This window comes from Crinia signifera, chromosome 1 (assembly GCF_055691185.1).
Source record: "Crinia signifera chromosome 1, ASM5569118v1, whole genome shotgun sequence".
NCBI lineage: Eukaryota > Metazoa > Chordata > Amphibia > Anura > Myobatrachidae > Crinia > Crinia signifera.
Window position 1 is genome coordinate 198,095,767 of NC_139217.1, and position 18,413 is coordinate 198,114,179.

At 43.7% G+C, this 18,413-nt stretch overlaps 2 protein-coding genes across 6 annotated transcripts in view; one reads left to right on the top strand and one right to left on the bottom strand.

The window, feature by feature from the left end:
* Nucleotides 1-3,081: 3,081 nt before the first annotated feature.
* FAM13A (family with sequence similarity 13 member A) overlaps nt 3,082-18,413 on the top strand; it is a 191,701-nt gene continuing 176,369 nt past the window's right edge. Inside the window, exon 1 of one of the 5 annotated variants that reach the window (XM_083179126.1) lies at nt 3,082-3,440. In XM_083179126.1, the coding sequence (XP_083035252.1) occupies nt 3,158-3,440 (283 nt within the window). In that variant the 5' untranslated portion in view covers nt 3,082-3,157. The remainder of the gene's footprint in view (nt 3,441-18,413) is intronic. The other 4 variants (XM_083179123.1, XM_083179125.1, XM_083179127.1 and 1 more) reach the window with 4 other exon arrangements.
* The window catches only part of LOC146066743 (putative E3 ubiquitin-protein ligase HERC6), a 437,857-nt gene continuing 426,927 nt past the window's right edge, over nt 7,484-18,413 (bottom strand). Inside the window, exon 20 of the mRNA XM_083179134.1 lies at nt 7,484-7,624. Coding sequence (XP_083035260.1) covers nt 7,499-7,624 — 126 coding nt within the window. The 3' untranslated portion in view covers nt 7,484-7,498. The remainder of the gene's footprint in view (nt 7,625-18,413) is intronic.

An 18,413-nucleotide genomic window follows, 5' to 3' on the forward strand; every position in this document is an offset into this window, starting at 1 on the left:
CGGCATCATGTGTAATGGGTACTATGGTGCCATCAAGCAAGAACCCCCTAGCAATGAGCACGTACTGTAGGTAAGCAGCACTTATGTGGCAAATATGTAATGGGCATTACGGTTTGTTATATAGTATGTAATGGGCATCATGATGTGTGGCACAACGTGTAATGGGCATTATGGTGTGTGGCCTTATGTGTAATGGGCATTACGGCGTGTGACTTTATGTGTAATGGGTATTACGGAGTTTGCCAAAATGTGTAATGGGCATTACTGTGTATGGTCTAAAGTTTAATACCACACCCCTTTTTGGGATGCCATGTCTCCTTCCCATGAGGCCACGCCTCATTTTTGCCACGCGGCTACGCCGCTCAAAGGGCCCCCCTTCTGTTGTGTCTAGATCTGGGACCACTCATTACCATAATTCTAGATTCGCCTATGGGTGTGCGTTCCACCTTACTTCCAGCCTGTGTGCTCCGCTGGTGCCTGCAGTCCGCCTCGGTGTCCGGCACCAAGAACAGGTAAGAGAAACTGTACAGGGGGAGCCTGTGATTATACAGGCGGAGCAGCCTGTGGGGATTTGTTAATTATACAGGGGGGAGCAGCCTGTGGGGTCCTGTTATACAGGGGGAGTAACCTGTGGGTTCCAGTTATTATTATACAGTGGGAGCAGCCTGTGGGGTACCGTTATACAAGGGGAGCAGCCTGTGGGGTCCTGTTATTATTATAATACAGGGGAGCAGCCTGTTGTGTCCTGTTATTATACAGGGGGAGCAGCATGTTGTGTCCTGTTATTATACAGGGGGAGCAACCTGCGGGGTCCAGATTGTGTCATATTCTGCAATGGGCATTACGGTGTGTTCCATGTGTAATGCCTCCATTTTCTGATGCCATGTCTCTTTTGCATGAGATCACACCCCCTTTTCGCCGCACAAGGGTCCCGCCTACTATGGGTGGGCCTGTGGGCTCAAAATGCCAGGGCCGATTTCTGGTCTCAGTCCAGCCCTGGGTGAGAGGTTTAAGTGATGGAGTGAGCTGAAGGAGGGGCGATAGAGATGGCGGGGTGATGGGAAGGATGTGATGAGATAACTAGGGTAGGAGGGGGTGAGGTGACTAGGGTGCAAGAGGGAGGTAGGTGATGAGGTGACAGGGAAGAGAAGAGGGTAGGGAGAGGAGGCAGATTTCGTTGTTACCGGCCTCCCTTTCACCACTGCTCCTGCCGTCGATGCTCGGCTAATCCGGCTACCGGTGTTTGCTTGCTCCGGGAGTCTCCATGCACCATGTCTGTACTGGCGCCAGGCACCTCTGCTAACCATATTCCTGGTGCTTGTGCGCTCATGTCTCGAGCGCTAGGCATCGCTGCTCATCATGCTCCCAGTGTCTCCATGCACCATGTCCCTGGTACCTCTGCTCACCATGTCCCTGGTGTTACTCACTGGTGATGTGACATAGTGAGGCAACTGGGGGTAAAAGGGACAGGGTGGGGGGGGGGGAATAGGCAGTTCTTGATCTCATTATAGGGCTCTACTGGTGCTCTCCTGCTCCTTGGCACCGGCCTCCAATGATCCCCGCCTCCTGGCTATGCGGCTCCCTGCATCGTGCATCCTACAGCTGCCATTACACCAACACCAGTGCCAGTGGCCACAGTGCTGACAAGGGGGTCAGCCAGGTACTCAGATACACACTGGGGTACAACAGCCACACGCTACGGAGAGCCAGCTCTCTGTACTATAGCATTTGTCACTGCCAACATGGGAGAGAGTTGAGAAAATTGGCAGTGCTGACAGTTGGCGTCCAAGTCGCCTCAACCCCATCTATGCCACCTAATTTCGGGGGCGTGGCCTATACTCACGGCTCACCCACGAGGCCACGCCCCCGTTTTGATGTTATAGGGGCATGACCCAGAGGCTCTGTGAGCCTCTAGCCATGCACCCAGCCCCGTGGCTGCGGGAATAGACGCTGTGCGCATGCGCACAGCATTTATTCACTGTTGCTCACCAGCCGACAGGGGGGACTCCCAAAAGCCCCCCCTCGCCGCAGGACACTGCCGGCCGCGGGAGGGACGTGGAAATGTCCCCGAAAACCGGGACATTCCCGCGGTTTTCGGGACTGTTGGGAGGTATGCATTCGGGATTTTGACCGTCGGGATTTCATACTGAATCACTGTTAACACATGGTAATTAGCTGATCCTGTTGACATTTCGTCCGTTTTTGGTGGCTAGCCAAAAAAACTGACTAAAGCCGTGTACACATGGCAGCGATAGGGGCTGATATCGCTGGGAATATGGTCGCTGGCGATAAATCGCCGGGTGCGCGCTCCCGTTTTCAGACCCGTTCTAATCGCTGGTCGCAGGAGCTTGCTCCTGCAACCAGCTGATTACCTCTGCGGCAGAGGTTCCATCTCTGGTCGCTGATGAAAAGGAAACACTAACCAATATATTGCTGAGCAATAGATCTCCCCCGTGTGTACGCACCTTTAATTGAATACCCCTTAAGCATGGCAAGCTGGGTCTTCTTACCTCTTTATCAGTCTGTTATACAGCTTTGACTTTTTACTATTTTATTGTCCATTGTAAAGCACAATTTAATATGCTAGCAGCTAGCTCAATATAAATAACTGTTGACAAAAGAAAATATTAATATTAATACATTAACGGAAAATCTAAGTTATTTTTGTATGTTTGTGCCAAAAGATATTCTTTTTATTGTCTTTCCTTATACAGTATTTCATATTCACGTGCAGTGTAAGAACAGAGGGGTGCTACTTTAGCTCATGGAACACAGACTTCCTGTCCAACACTCAGCAATCGTCTGTCCTGTTCAGGATATTTTGCTCCCATCTGTAAATATGTGGCAGAATACAAGTGGCATTGTTTTCCTGTAATAATGACAATGATACTTGAGGCTGTAGAGTGGTTACTAGTTCCGCCCAGAGGTTGCTGTGGCGATATAGCTTGGATATAACTTGTGTACTCTTCCTGAGACAGAAACCTTGCTGCATATCCTAGCTACAGGGAAGTTGTCTGAGTGCCCTCCCCTTGCCTGCCTGTGTGTTACTGTGAGAAGGACCCTCCCAGCTCGAACACATCTCCTACTTGTAGATCACTTGCACACTTCTAATGACTGCTAGTGTGGCTGCACTGTTTTGTTTTTGCTATGGCACAAAATGCATGAACTGCTGAGTCAAACACTCAGTGCAAAAATGCAGCCCCCTGTAGTCACAGCTCATGACTGCTCTCTCTTCCTCTGCTCCTTCAAGCAAAGCAAAACTGTTGTTAGACTGAAAGAAGATATGAAAAAAGTAGTGATGAGGCCTGGCAGAGGACAGTCCCCCATGCTCTGCAGGAAGGTGTTTGGGGTACCGCTCAGTGATCTGCATAAAGAGGGTCTGATGGTGCATGGAGTACCAGCAGTGGTGTGGAATGTGGTGGAGTACCTGCGCAGTGAGGGTAAGCTTTTGTTATGTGTAGGCTGTTTGTGTATTTATTTATTTACCTATAACACTGAAATAGTAGATCAGGGGCTGAAGCTGCTCTCTACAATCCTTAAACAGGTAGGATGGTTTTTGGATCACTTTTTTGCTGCAGTTCTTGCTTGCAGTTTTCTGCTTGCCCTTTTTTATTTATTTATTTATTTTCCATGTATATCCCTGTGTGTGTATATATAATATATATATATATATATATATATATATATATATATATATATATATATATATATATATATTGTGTTCACTACCATTACAATATTAAATCAAGTTCAACGTACAGGTCGAGTATCCCTTATCCATAGGTTTTTTTTGTGTGTGCACTACTAAGGACATGATATGTAACTGGCACTACTGGGGCATCTGTAACTGGCACTACTGGATACATGATATGTAACTGGCACTACTGGGACATCTGTAACTGGCACTACTGGGGACATGATATGTAACTGGCACTACTGGATGCATGATATGTAACTGGAACTACTGGATGCATGATATGTAACTGGCACTACTGGATACATGATATGTAACTGGCACTACTGGATATATGATATGTAACTGGCACTACTGGATATATGATATGTAACTGGCACTACTAGATACATGATATGTAACTGGCACTACTAGATACATGATATGTAACTGGCACTACTGGATACATGATATGTAACTGGCACTACTGGGGACATCTGTAACTGGCACTACTGGATACATGATATGTAACTGGCACTACTGGGGACATCTGTAACTGGCACTACTGGATACATGATATGTAACTGGCACTACTAGATACATGATATGTAACTGGCACTACTGGATACATGATATGTAACTGGCACTACTGGATACATGATATGTAACTGGCACTACTGGATACATGATATGTAACTGACACTACTGGATACATGATATGTAACTGACACTACTGGAGATATGGTATGTAACTGGCACTACTGGGGACATCTGTAACTGGCACTACTGGATACATGATTTCTAACTGGCTCTACTATTGGGACATGATATGTAACTGGCACTACTGCGGACATGATATGTAACTGGAACTACTGGATACTTGATATGTAGCTGGCACTACTGGGGAATTGATATGTAGCTGGCACTACTGGGGAATTGATATGTAACTGGCACTGCTGGGGACATGATATGTAAATGGAACTACTGAATCCATCATACAGTATGTAGCTGGCACTACTGGGGACTTGATATGTAACTGGCACTAATGGGGACATGATATGTAACTGGCACTAGAGGGGCATCTGTAACTGGCACTGCTGGATACATGGTATGTAACTGGCACTACTAGGGACATGGTATGTAACTGGCACTACTGGGGATATCTGTAACTGGCACTACTGGATGCATGATTTATAACTGGCTCTACTACTGGGGACTTGATATGTAACTGGCTCTACTACTGGGGACTTGATATGTAACTGTCTCTACTACTGGGGACTTGATATGTAACTGGCTCTACTACTGGGGACTTGATATGTAACTGGCTCTACTACTGGGGACTTGATATGTAACTGGCACTACTGGGGACTTGATATGTAACTGGCACTAGAGGGACATCTGTAACTGGCACTGCTGGATACATGGTATGTAACTGGCACTACTAGGGACATGGTATTTAACTGGCACTACTGGGGATATCTGTAACTGGCACTACTGGATGCATGATTTATAACTGGGTCTACTATTTGGGACATGATATGTAACGCACTACTGGGGAAGTCTGTATCTAGTACTACTGGATACATCATATGAAACTGGCACTACTGGGGACATGATATGTAACTGGCATTACTAGGGACAAGATATGTAACTGGCATTAAAAATGTGCAAGAAAATTATTTGCTTGGAATTCAGTCAGTGCCTGAGAGTACAGAACCTTTGTTTCCTGTTTTGAAAACATTCATGCACAAATAAAATATATTTGTGTTAATTTCATGTGTTTAATGTGTTTATACAGCATAAATGAAAGATACTTTAAAGGTACATACACACTGGGCGATTTTGCTTTGGGGAAAGCCGCTGAGTGCATACACACTGAGCGGCTTTCCCCCCTGCCCGGCGCTGTCGGGGGGGGTGCACAGCTTTTCATAGCGCTATACAAAGCCATCCACAAAGCCACTCATCTGCTGCTAATACAAGCAGATGAACGGCTTTCCCAACGATGATGCGGGAGCGCGCATCACTGCTCATCTCTGGGCCATACACACTGGGCGGCTTTGAGCTGAAAGCCGCTCAAAACACCAAGTTTGAGCGGCTTTCAACTCAAAATCGTTCCGTGTGTATGGGCCTTAAGATACCTCATTGAAATATAAAAATATTCTAAAAAACAAAAGAATTCTTCATTCAGTATACTGAACGAATGTCATACATGTTATTTGTGTAAAATATCTTATAGTCTTAAGCCCCATGCATACTAAACAATTTTTTAAACGATATCGCTCAGAAGGATCCTTTTGAGCAATATGTACACTCAATATCGTAAACGATGCGCCCTCCTGCACATTGTTATATGCCCCACGCAGTCGTTGAAACAAGCAGATCAATTTTAGATATATAGCCAACGACTTTCTTGTTCATCAGTTCCCAGTGACGCTACTGAATGATATCATTTACCGATATTATTCACCTGCGACCACAGCCAGTATTGTTAACGATATTGCGGTGCAGGTCGTCTAGTGTGTACAGGACTGCAAATACAGAAATGTGTTTTGTTTTACACCGTAATAATACTGTAATTTATTTAAATTGGGAAGGATATTTTGTGGCATTTTCTCTTGAAATAGATGTAGACTCTTGGAAAAGTTTTAGCCATGAAGTAAGTGCCTGATTGAGCTGTTCAATGAAGGCATTCCGCTGCCAGTAGCACTCTAATTTTCCCTTAAATCACTTAAGGCATGGGTCTTCAACCTATGGCCCCCCATATGTTGTGAAACTACATGTTCCAACATGCATTGCCACATTTTTTCCTATAAGAGCATGCCAAAACTGTCAGGGCATGCTGGGACATGTAGTTCCACAGGTTGAAGACCTGTGACTTAAGGCAGGCATGTCCAAACTATGGCCCTCCAGCTGTTGTGAAACTACAATTCCCATCATGCCTTGCCACAGTTTTGCTATTCGGGAATGCTAAAAGTGTGGCAAGGCATGCTGGGATGTGTAGTTTCATAACAGCTGGAGGACCATAGTTTGACATGCCTGACAAGGTGCCCACACATGCTTAGATTTTATGAACAATCCAGTCTCTTAACAATTTCCATTGAAATTCAGAACTCTATTGGCTAAAATATATCATGCCCACACACAGAATGACTGAAAATGATCAGAGGGTGGATGGGTACAGTAGTTCAACAACTGCAAATCATATTGACACCTCATTAGCACATTATTCATCATCACTACACACAGGACGATGTGTGCCAAATCCTTCCCCCCCCCCCCCCCCCCCCCCCGGGTTGTTATCTTTCTGCCAGCGAGCTAGACAAACAGCCGGTGTGCACATTGGATCGTTATCATGCCCACACACAGAAAGTTTTTAAACAGTTGGTCACTCCAAATAGTAAAAGACGGCTATATCGTTTAAAAAAAATCTTACTGTGTGTGGGCACCTTTAGAGCTGTGCAAGAAAAACTAGTGTTGCTTGGGCACAGTTAAAATAAAAGATTTCCCTCCATTCTTGTTGAACACTGTGGTGTAAATATAATAGCCAGCCCAGTTGATTTATTTATTTATTTATTTATTTATTTATTTACAGTTTCTTATATAGCGCAGCAGATTCCGTTGCGCTTTACAATAGTAGACAGTGATAAGACAAACTGGGTAACAACAGACAGACTCGGGGGTAGGAGGGCCCTGCTGCAAGCTTACAATCTATAGGGATATAGGGGGGAAACATAAGGACAGGCACCAGTAATAGCATAGCAGTTACAAGTCCAGAAGGGAAGCTATATAATACATAAGTGCCTCGGAGGGTTATGCATGTAGAACTTAAATATGATAGGCTTGCCTGAAGAGGTGAGTTTTCAGGGAACGCTTGAAAGTTTGGAGACTGGTGGAGAGTCTTAATGTGCGTGGAAGGGCATTCCATAGGATGGGAGCAGCCCGATAAAAGTCCTGTAATAATGAATGGGAGCTAGTGATCCGTGCAGAAGAGAGACGCAGATCTTGTGTAGAGCGTAGTGGTCGAGATGGGAGATATTTTGTGATAAGTGCAGAGATATATGCTGGTGCAGTATGGTTAATAGCTTTATAAGCAAGTAGAAGTGTTTTATATTGAATACGGTAATATACAGGCAACCAATGGAGGGACTGGCAGAGCGGATCAGCAGACGATGAGCGTCTTGCAAGGAAGATCAGCCTAGCAGCAGCATTTAAAATTGATTGCAGTGGTGAGAGTCTGTTCTTGGGAAGACCAGTTAGGAGACTATTGCAATAATCAATGCGGGATATAATGAGTGCATGGATAAGAGATTTGGTAGTGTCTTGTGTGAGATAGGGTCGTATTTTGGATATGTTTTTTAGATGCATGTAACATGATTTGGAGACAGATTGAATGTGGGGAAGAAAGGACAGTTCAGAGTCGAGGATGACCCCTAAGCAACGAGCTTGTGGGGTAGGGTAGATTATCGAGTTGTCAACAGCGATGGAGATGTCAGGATGGTAACTGTTCTTAGTTGGCGGGAATATAAGTAATTCCGTTTTGGAAATATTGAGTTTGAGTTGGCGACAAGACATCCAAGATGAGATGGCAGAGAGACAATCAGAAACTCGACCCAAAACCACTGGTGACAACTCTGGGGTTGATAGATAGATTTGAGTATCATCAGCATACAAGTGATACTGAAATCCGAAAGAGCTGATTAGTTTGCCAAGAGAGGAGGTATAGATTGAGAAGAGCAGAGGACCTAAGACTGAACCTTGCGGAACTCCGACTAACAGAGGTAATGAAGAGGAAGTAGAGTTAGAGAAGCGAACACTGAAAGAGCGATCAGATAGGTAAGATCTGAACCAGGAAAGGGCTGTATCATTAAGACCTAGGGAGTGTAGTGTTTGTAAGAGAAGAGAGTGATCGACGGTGTCAAAGGCAGCAGAAAGATCAAGAAGAATAAGTAGTGAGTAATGGCCTTTAGACTTAGCCGTTACCAGATCATTCACCACTTTAGTCAGTGCTGTCTCAGTGGAGTGAAAACCTGACTGAAGTGGGTCATCAGCGAATTTCTGGCATCTACTTCTGAGACGTCACAAGTTGCAGAGCAGCTAATTGGACAGATGAACCTGACAATGTCACATGCGACCATGGGAGCGAGCATATTGGGCATAGGCACTGAGTAATATTGGTGTCTTTACAAAATGGCATTTGCTACCACTATAAAAGTTTGTTTAATTATAGAGCAATATATGAACCGCACGTTTCAAATGCATCATTAATATGAACGTGGATCATGGGACTGTTAGTAATTAGGTTGACAGTGTCTAGATATTCCTGAAAAGGTTGACATGCAAGAGGTCAACACGGAAAAGGTTTACACATGAAAAAGGTATAGAAAAAAAGTATGAACCGCAGGCACGGCCAAAGCTGCTGTACAGGGAGTGTGTAATTCTCCCAATAATATAGGCAAAAAAGAAGGATGAATGTACAGCGCTAGGTTGTCTGAAAAAGTATGTACTACCACATGTTGATAATCAAAACATTTATTAATGAAAATACAATTTTAATGAGAGCTCTCATAATAATTCATAACAATAGAAAAATATATAAAAATTTAAAAAATGTATAAAAACATATATGGAACAGAGGCTCTCTGATGCAAGTATCTCCACAGTAGTCACCAATAAGTTTTATATTTACCAAGGGGAGACGGGGGGAGGGGAAGTCTCCTTAATGATCTAGCTGCAAAGGTAGTGTCCCAATCCGGGTAAATGCCCAGTATATCCAGGTGGTCCAAGCAGATGATTTTTATGGCAGTCCTTTTGGTATGTGTGTACCTTGCATGACACTGCTGCTGTCTGCTGGTTTAAACGAAGTCCTGGAAGCAATGGATGAACCGGTCCGGATTAAAGTGCGGGATAAGTGCAGTCCTTGGTATTGTGCAAAATGGCAAATGGCAATTAGGTGCGGTGGAGAGGTGCTGGATACTGCTCAACGCGTTTCGACGCTGGCTCGCGTCTTCATCAGGAGCTTGGGTATGGGGTCTTGTTCAGGGACCCTGTATAAATACCCTGGTTTGATTATTCCCATGATTGCAGGTGTGGGAACTTCAGTGATCATTACAATCAATATACATCAAAATACATAGTAAATACATTAAAAACAAACATGTGGTAGGTATGCACAGGAGGAGTGCATATAAATCCGTTTATTATCTACAGTAAGTAGGAAAAAACAAGTTTTAAAAAAACGACAATGAGGTCATGTGGTCATGTCACATGATCGGAGTTGGTCACATGACTCCGGGGTTCACAATTATACCCAAGTATTTATAGATTCAAGGATAGCTCGGGAAGTGGGTAATGTGGGTGTGCATAGGTATGGTAAGTGTCTATAAGGCAACTGTCTCCTAAAAACATTTTTTATTTTATAGCGCGCACACACATTAAACCACTCTCTGTGGTTGGCGGAAGTGTTTAGTGATTGCGCTTCCGGTCCATCGGGATCCCCCTTGGTTGGCGGAAGTTAGTTGCGCTGATGTCAGCGCTCATTTTTGTACAAGACTGTACTCGATTATCCGGAATGACGCTCCCGGAAGTGATGCTCCCGGAGGGCGGAAGTGCAATCTTACTGCGTATAATGGTTGGAATAACCAGGAGTGTAACGCAGTATACTGTCACCGGAAATGGGACTCTGGATGGCGGAAATCCAGACCCATTTTACACATTGGATGGCAAAAAAGAGATAATAAAAGGGAGAGGTAGGCGTAAGGTATATAGAAAATATGTAGCAATTCATTGATGTTCAGAGAGACGTTCAGAGAGTAGGATTTTATCACAGATCTATAGTATATGGTGGAGTAAAAATAATAATAATAATAATGATAATAATCGACCAAATAATATATAAATAAATAAATACATAAATAAAGAAATGTAAAACATATGGAATCTATTTATTGTCTATGGAAATCATATGGAACAGAAGCATATATATTTCTCTATCTAGTCATGATTAGAGAGATATCATAGGAGGTTACTTTATAATTATAATTTATTTCACAGATAATCAGATATTATTATTATGGATGGTCAACTAGGCGAAAAGGAAGGGGGGGGGGGGATTTGTTCAAATACATATTATTCATTATGATGTTATATTCCGAAAGGAGATGGGGGGAGGGGGGGGGGGGTAGAGGATTTAACGGACCAGGTGAGTGGCCCCCAATTACAATACACTATTTAATTCTAACGCCTCATTGAGGCCATCTGGATGTAGACTATTCAGTTTAAAGGTCCAGAATACCTCTTGACGGCAAAGGGTCTTGTACCTATCCCCTCCCCTCATGGAGGGGGGGATATGTTCAAGACCTACGATCCGCAAACCCTTGGGATCATTACTGTGAACCTGCGAAAAATGTCTGGAGAGGCTGTGGCTAGCCAGCCCCTTGATGATGTTACGGCGGTGTTCCATAAAGCGGGTTTTTAGTGTACGTGTAGTACGTCCTACATATTTTAGGTCACAAGGACATATCAAGAGATATATGACGAATTGGGTGTCACAATTAATGAAATTCTTTATTGTGGCCAATTCGTCCTCAGTCTGTACCTGTAGGGTTCTGTGGTTGGCATGATTGCATGTGGTGCAGCGGTTTTTGCCACATTTATAGAACCCAACGGGTCTCTGGATTAACCAGGAATTGGTACTGGGATTATCAGTTTTTTCTTTTTCCATTTTTAAATGGCTGGGTGCCAACATAGTCTTCAAGGATCTATTCTTTTTATAAATGATGGTGGGTCTATTGGGTAATAGGTCCCTCAGAATCCTGTCATGTTTTAGTATACCATAATTTTTATTGATAATTTGTCTGATTTGGAAATGAGCTGTATTGTATTTACAGATAAATGCCATATCATGGCTTCCATCTTGTTGTTTCTTTGGTTTATTAACCAATAGGTCTTCCCTTTTCATTTTACGGACTTCATTTAAGGCTTCTTGTAGGAGGGGGTCTGGGTATCCTCTTTGTTTGAAAGAAGCAATGATATCAATAGCTTGCTCATTAAACAATTCCAATGAGGAACAGTTGCGGCGAATCCGCATCAACTGTCCTTTAGGAATGTTGGTTTTCCACGGTTTGTGGTGTGAACTTTTATAATGTAGATACGAATGGGTATCAACAGTTTTGGTATAGTTTGAGGTGATAATGTTAGAGTTGACTATATCCAGAGAAATATCCAAAAATTCAATATGTGAGGGGTTATAATGTGAGGTGAAAGATAAATTAAATTGGTTGTGATTAAGTGAGGTGACAAAGTGTTCTGCTGATAGATAGTCCCCATCCCAAATGATAAAAAGATCATCTATATAACGGCCATAGAACACCAGATTCGCACCAAAGTCGCCGCCCCACACATGGGTGTCCTCGAACTCCCCCATGTATAGGTTGGCATAACTTGGCGCAAATCTGGTGCCCATGGCCGTCCCCATCACCTGAAGATAATGTGTGTGGGAAAATAAAAAATAATTGTGAGTCAAGATGAAAAAGATAGAAGAGATAATGAAGGATTGTTGGTCCTGTGTCAGGTCGCTGTCCCTTTTTAATTTATTGGCAAGATGTAAAATGCCAAGATTGTGTGGTATGTTGGTATATAATGCTTTGACGTCTAAGGTCATAAAGGCATAGGTTTCCTTCCAGACTATGGTCTGGATTCTTTGGAGAAAATGGGTGGTATCCTTGAGATGCGACCTGAGCACAGGAACAAGAGGTTGTAAGAAAGAATCCACATAATGTGACAAATTGGTGGTAAGGGACCCAATACCTGAAATTATAGGACGACCAGGAGGTGAGGTGAGTGATTTATGAATTTTGGGAAGGTGATAGTAGGTGGGTGTGATGGGGTGAGTAACAAACAAAAATTGCCATGTTTCTTTAGAAATGGTGTTGAGGGCACGGACACTTTTCAAATAGAACTTAAAAATGTATTGGATGAGGCTTTAGCCCTCAACACCATTTCTAAAGAAACATGGCAATTTTTGTTTGTTACTCACCCCATCACACCCACCTACTATCACCTTCCCAAAATTCATAAATCACTCACCTCACCTCCTGGTCGTCCTATAATTTCAGGTATTGGGTCCCTTACCACCAATTTGTCACATTATGTGGATTCTTTCTTACAACCTCTTGTTCCTGTGCTCAGGTCGCATCTCAAGGATACCACCCATTTTCTCCAAAGAATCCAGACCATAGTCTGGAAGGAAACCTATGCCTTTATGACCTTAGACGTCAAAGCATTATATACCAACATACCACACAATCTTGGCATTTTACATCTTGCCAATAAATTAAAAAGGGACAGCGACCTGACACAGGACCAACAATCCTTCATTATCTCTTCTATCTTTTTCATCTTGACTCACAATTATTTTTTATTTTCCCACACACATTATCTTCAGGTGATGGGGACGGCCATGGGCACCAGATTTGCGCCAAGTTATGCCAACCTATACATGGGGGAGTTCGAGGACACCCATGTGTGGGGCGGCGACTTTGGTGCGAATCTGGTGTTCTATGGCCGTTATATAGATGATCTTTTTATCATTTGGGATGGGGACTATCTATCAGCAGAACACTTTGTCACCTCACTTAATCACAACCAATTTAATTTATCTTTCACCTCACATTATAACCCCTCACATATTGAATTTTTGGATATTTCTCTGGATATAGTCAACTCTAACATTATCACCTCAAACTATACCAAAACTGTTGATACCCATTCGTATCTACATTATAAAAGTTCACACCACAAACCGTGGAAAACCAACATTCCTAAAGGACAGTTGATGCGGATTCGCCGCAACTGTTCCTCATTGGAATTGTTTAATGAGCAAGCTATTGATATCATTGCTTCTTTCAAACAAAGAGGATACCCAGACCCCCTCCTACAAGAAGCCTTAAATGAAGTCCGTAAAATGAAAAGGGAAGACCTATTGGTTAATAAACCAAAGAAACAACAAGATGGAAGCCATGATATGGCATTTATCTGTAAATACAATACAGCTCATTTCCAAATCAGACAAATTATCAATAAAAATTATGGTATACTAAAACATGACAGGATTCTGAGGGACCTATTACCCAATAGACCCACCATCATTTATAAAAAGAATAGATCCTTGAAGACTATGTTGGCACCCAGCCATTTAAAAATGGAAAAAGAAAAAACTGATAATCCCAGTACCAATTCCTGGTTAATCCAGAGACCCGTTGGGTTCTATAAATGTGGCAAAAACCGCTGCACCACATGCAATCATGCCAACCACAGAACCCTACAGGTACAGACTGAGGACGAATTGGCCACAATAAAGAATTTCATTAATTGTGACACCCAATTCGTCATATATCTCTTGATATGTCCTTGTGACCTAAAATATGTAGGACGTACTACACGTACACTAAAAACCCGCTTTATGGAACACCGCCGTAACATCATCAAGGGGCTGGCTAGCCACAGCCTCTCCAGACATTTTTCGCAGGTTCACAGTAATGATCCCAAGGGTTTGCGGATCGTAGGTCTTGAACATATCCCCCCCTCCATGAGGGGAGGGGATAGGTACAAGACCCTTTGCCGTCAAGAGGTATTCTGGACCTTTAAACTGAATAGTCTACATCCAGATGGCCTCAATGAGGCGTTAGAATTAAATAGTGTATTGTAATTGGGGGCCACTCACCTGGTCCGTTAAATCCTCTACCCCCCCCCCTCCCCCATCTCCTTTCGGAATATAACATCAAAATGAATAATATGTATTTGAACAAATCCCCCCCCCCCCTTCCTTTTCGCCTAGTTGACCATCCATAATAATAATATCTGATTATCTGTGAAATAAATTATAATTATAAAGTAACCTCCTATGATATCTCTCTAATCATGACTAGATAGAGAAATATATATGCTTCTGTTCCATATGATTTCCATAGACAATAGATAGATTCCATATGTTTTACATTTCTTTATTTATGTATTTATTTATTTATATATTATTTGGTCGATTATTATCATTATTATTATTATTATTTTTACTCCACCATATACTATAGATCTGTGATAAAATCCTACTCTCTGAACGTCTCTCTGAACATCAATGAATTGCTACATATTTTCTATATACCTTACGCCTACCTCTCCCTTTTATTATCTCTTTTTTGCCATCCAATGTGTAAAATGGGTCTGGATTTCCGCCATCCAGAGTCCCATTTCCGGTGACAGTATACTGCGTTACACTCCTGGTTATTCCAACCATTATACGCAGTAAGATTGCACTTCCGCCCTCCGGGAGCATCACTTCCGGGAGCGTCATTCCGGATAATCGAGTACAGTCTTGTACAAAAATGAGCGCTGACATCAGCGCAACTAACTTCCGCCAACCAAGGGGGATCCCGATGGACCGGAAGCGCAATCACTAAACACTTCCGCCAACCACAGAGAGTGGTTTAATGTGTGTGCGCGCTATAAAATAAAAAATGTTTTTAGGAGACAGTTGCCTTATAGACACTTACCATACCTATGCACACCCACATTACCCACTTCCCGAGCTATCCTTGAATCTATAAATACTTGGGTATAATTGTGAACCCCGGAGTCATGTGACCAACTCCGATCATGTGACATGACCACATGACCTCATTGTCGTTTTTTTAAAACTTGTTTTTTCCTACTTACTGTAGATAATAAACGGATTTATATGCACTCCTCCTGTGCATACCTACCACATGTTTGTTTTTAATGTATTTACTATGTATTTTGATGTATATTGATTGTAATGATCACTGAAGTTCCCACACCTGCAATCATGGGAATAATCAAACCAGGGTATTTATACAGGGTCCCTGAACAAGACCCCATACCCAAGCTCCTGATGAAGACGCGAGCCAGCGTCGAAACGCGTTGAGCAGTATCCAGCACCTCTCCACCGCACCTAATTGCCATTTGCCATTTTGCACAATACCAAGGACTGCACTTATCCCGCACTTTAATCCGGACCGGTTCATCCATTGCTTCCAGGACTTCGTTTAAACCAGCAGACAGCAGCAGTGTCATGCAAGGTACACACATACCAAAAGGACTGCCATAAAAATCATCTGCTTGGACCACCTGGATATACTGGGCATTTACCCGGATTGGGACACTACCTTTGCAGCTAGATCATTAAGGAGACTTCCCCTCCCCCCGTCTCCCCTTGGTAAATATAAAACTTATTGGTGACTACTGTGGAGATACTTGCATCAGAGAGCCTCTGTTCCATATATGTTTTTATACATTTTTTAAATTTTTATATATTTTTCTATTGTTATGAATTATTATGAGAGCTCTCATTAAAATTGTATTTTCATTAATAAATGTTTTGATTATCAACATGTGGTAGTACATACTTTTTCAGACAACCTAGCGCTGTACATTCATCCTTCTTTTTTACACATGAAAAAGGTTGACATAAGTTTTGTATGTTTTTTTTGGTGTCAATGTCGACATCTAAGCACATGGACCCCCAATTAGTGTCCCACGCTTCCAGCTAGGTGCCTTGCACTGCTACCGCCACGCTCGGCACACTTTACCATTTTCAAGCATTATCTACCTACCAAATATGTATGTCAGCGGTCTCCAACCTTTTTCGGGGCATGAGCTACTCGAGACAAAATAAACCGCCTGAAGAGCTACTAAAATAATATAAATCTACATAATAATCAAAAAATACCCTTTACACAATATGACACACACTGTAATGACCCTGGCACATTATACCACATATTGCAATGCACCAGACACAATATGCCACACACTGCAATGTCCAATATGCTGCAAACATACCTCCCAACACTGGAGGCAGAGAAGGGACATCTGCACGCGGCGAAGTCACGCGCCGAAATTAGGGGGCATGGCCTACTATCGTGACACTCCTGCGAGGCCGCATCCCCCATTTTTCTGCTATGGGGGCATGGCCAGCGCTCTGAGAGCTGCTGGCCATGCCCCCAGCCTCTCTGGATAGACGCTGTGCCATATACACATATGCCACCAGCAGTGCCAGTTACACAATGCCCTCAATACCTACAGTAATGCCATAAACACAATGCCCTAAAGCACTGCCAGATAAACAATGCCCACCCGATTGTGGTGCCATTCTAAATAAATAATAAATACTCTGGCAGCACTGTGTGCGCACGCCCCAAAAAAGGGAGTAGCCACATGGGGTGCGGCGAATGAAAATGGGGGTGTGATACACATATGCCCCCAATAGTGCCAGATACAAATATACCCCCAATAGTGCCAGATACACATATGCTCCCACAGTGCCATGTATGCCCCCACCGTTTTTGAGAATAAAAATGAAGATGGTGTCCTGCGCTGATTATTTAAATACCATGTGTTCTTCTTTTTGGAGTAGAAGCAGTTCTAACAAAAGGAATAGGAGATGTTCCTCATATGTGCCAATCCTCAAGTATTATATTTATTCCTCCCCAAAAAAAAATGTTTCCAAGTTACATGAAAAGGGAAACAAAGTAAATGAATGGTCAGTGTAGTGTACAGATTATATTGTCACTCTATTGGTGTGTACACATGGTGAGATTGCCTTGGTGTTTGACTTAAGATTCGATTGCGTATTTGTGCAGCATATACATTTTTTTATTGTACAAGATAAAGTAAATAAAAAAGGTCATTCCCCTTATCAAATATCCAGGAGATTAAATGTATTTAACAGCATGTATCAAGATAATAATGGAACCCGGGTGTTCACATTACTTCCGGAAGAGGCCGGGGATGGTCGCATGCACGTGGAGCTCCGTCTCCCTATCCATGGTGCTCCACCATCCCCGGCCTCAGGAGCAGTGTGCAGCGTGTGGCAGAGGGAGGCAGTGGAGACAGAGGAGGAAGCGTGCGCCGCAAGCCGAGGACAAAGCGGCCGGAGCTAGGAGAAGGCTGAGCGTGACGTGCTGTGTCTGAGTTACCCGCTGTAGTTCACCTCACTGGGCGGGTGTGAGATCATCACACCGGCACCGCTCACCCCTCCGCCTCTCCCCCGGGACCCCCCGAGCACTCCGACACCCTGCCGAGCTGCCTGTGACCTCCGGTAAATTGAGGCCTACATCTTGTGGTGCAGCTGTGGTCTTTCCCGCCGATCTGACGCGGCCAGTGCATCGCGGGTGACGTGGCCAGCCTGTACCCTGCCGGGCGGACCTCAAGCGGTGCACTGCTGTTCCCCCTGCTACCTGGGGCTCCCCCTGCCAACGCGCCCAGACACTGGACCCTCTCCAGATACAGGGAGGCCTCTCAAAAAGCGGAGCTGGACTGAGTAGAAGGCCAAGTGCCGAGGACTTTCACCTGACCGGGGAAAGTAGTGCACTGATGCCCCCGGCAACACCAGACGTGCGATGTGCCCTCCTCCCCTCAGAGGGAGAAGGGAAGCGGCAGCGGGTAATGGAGACACGGGCAGCTGCAGAGTGGTCGAGCCACCCGGATCGCTGCTGCAAGCTACCAGTAGCTTGCAGGCGACGGGTTGGCGACCACTGGGCTAAGTCATTGGCTCACAAATGCCGTCCTTAAACTGAGCACAGATGGATAAACCAATTGACCCAGGTACTAATTGTCTTCTGCGACCAAGTATGGTTGTCCTTAAAACATTAGAATTCATTGTGGACAGAGGCCCTTATTCTAGTTCACTCATAAAGGCAAATTCCTTCTGAAATGGACAAAACCA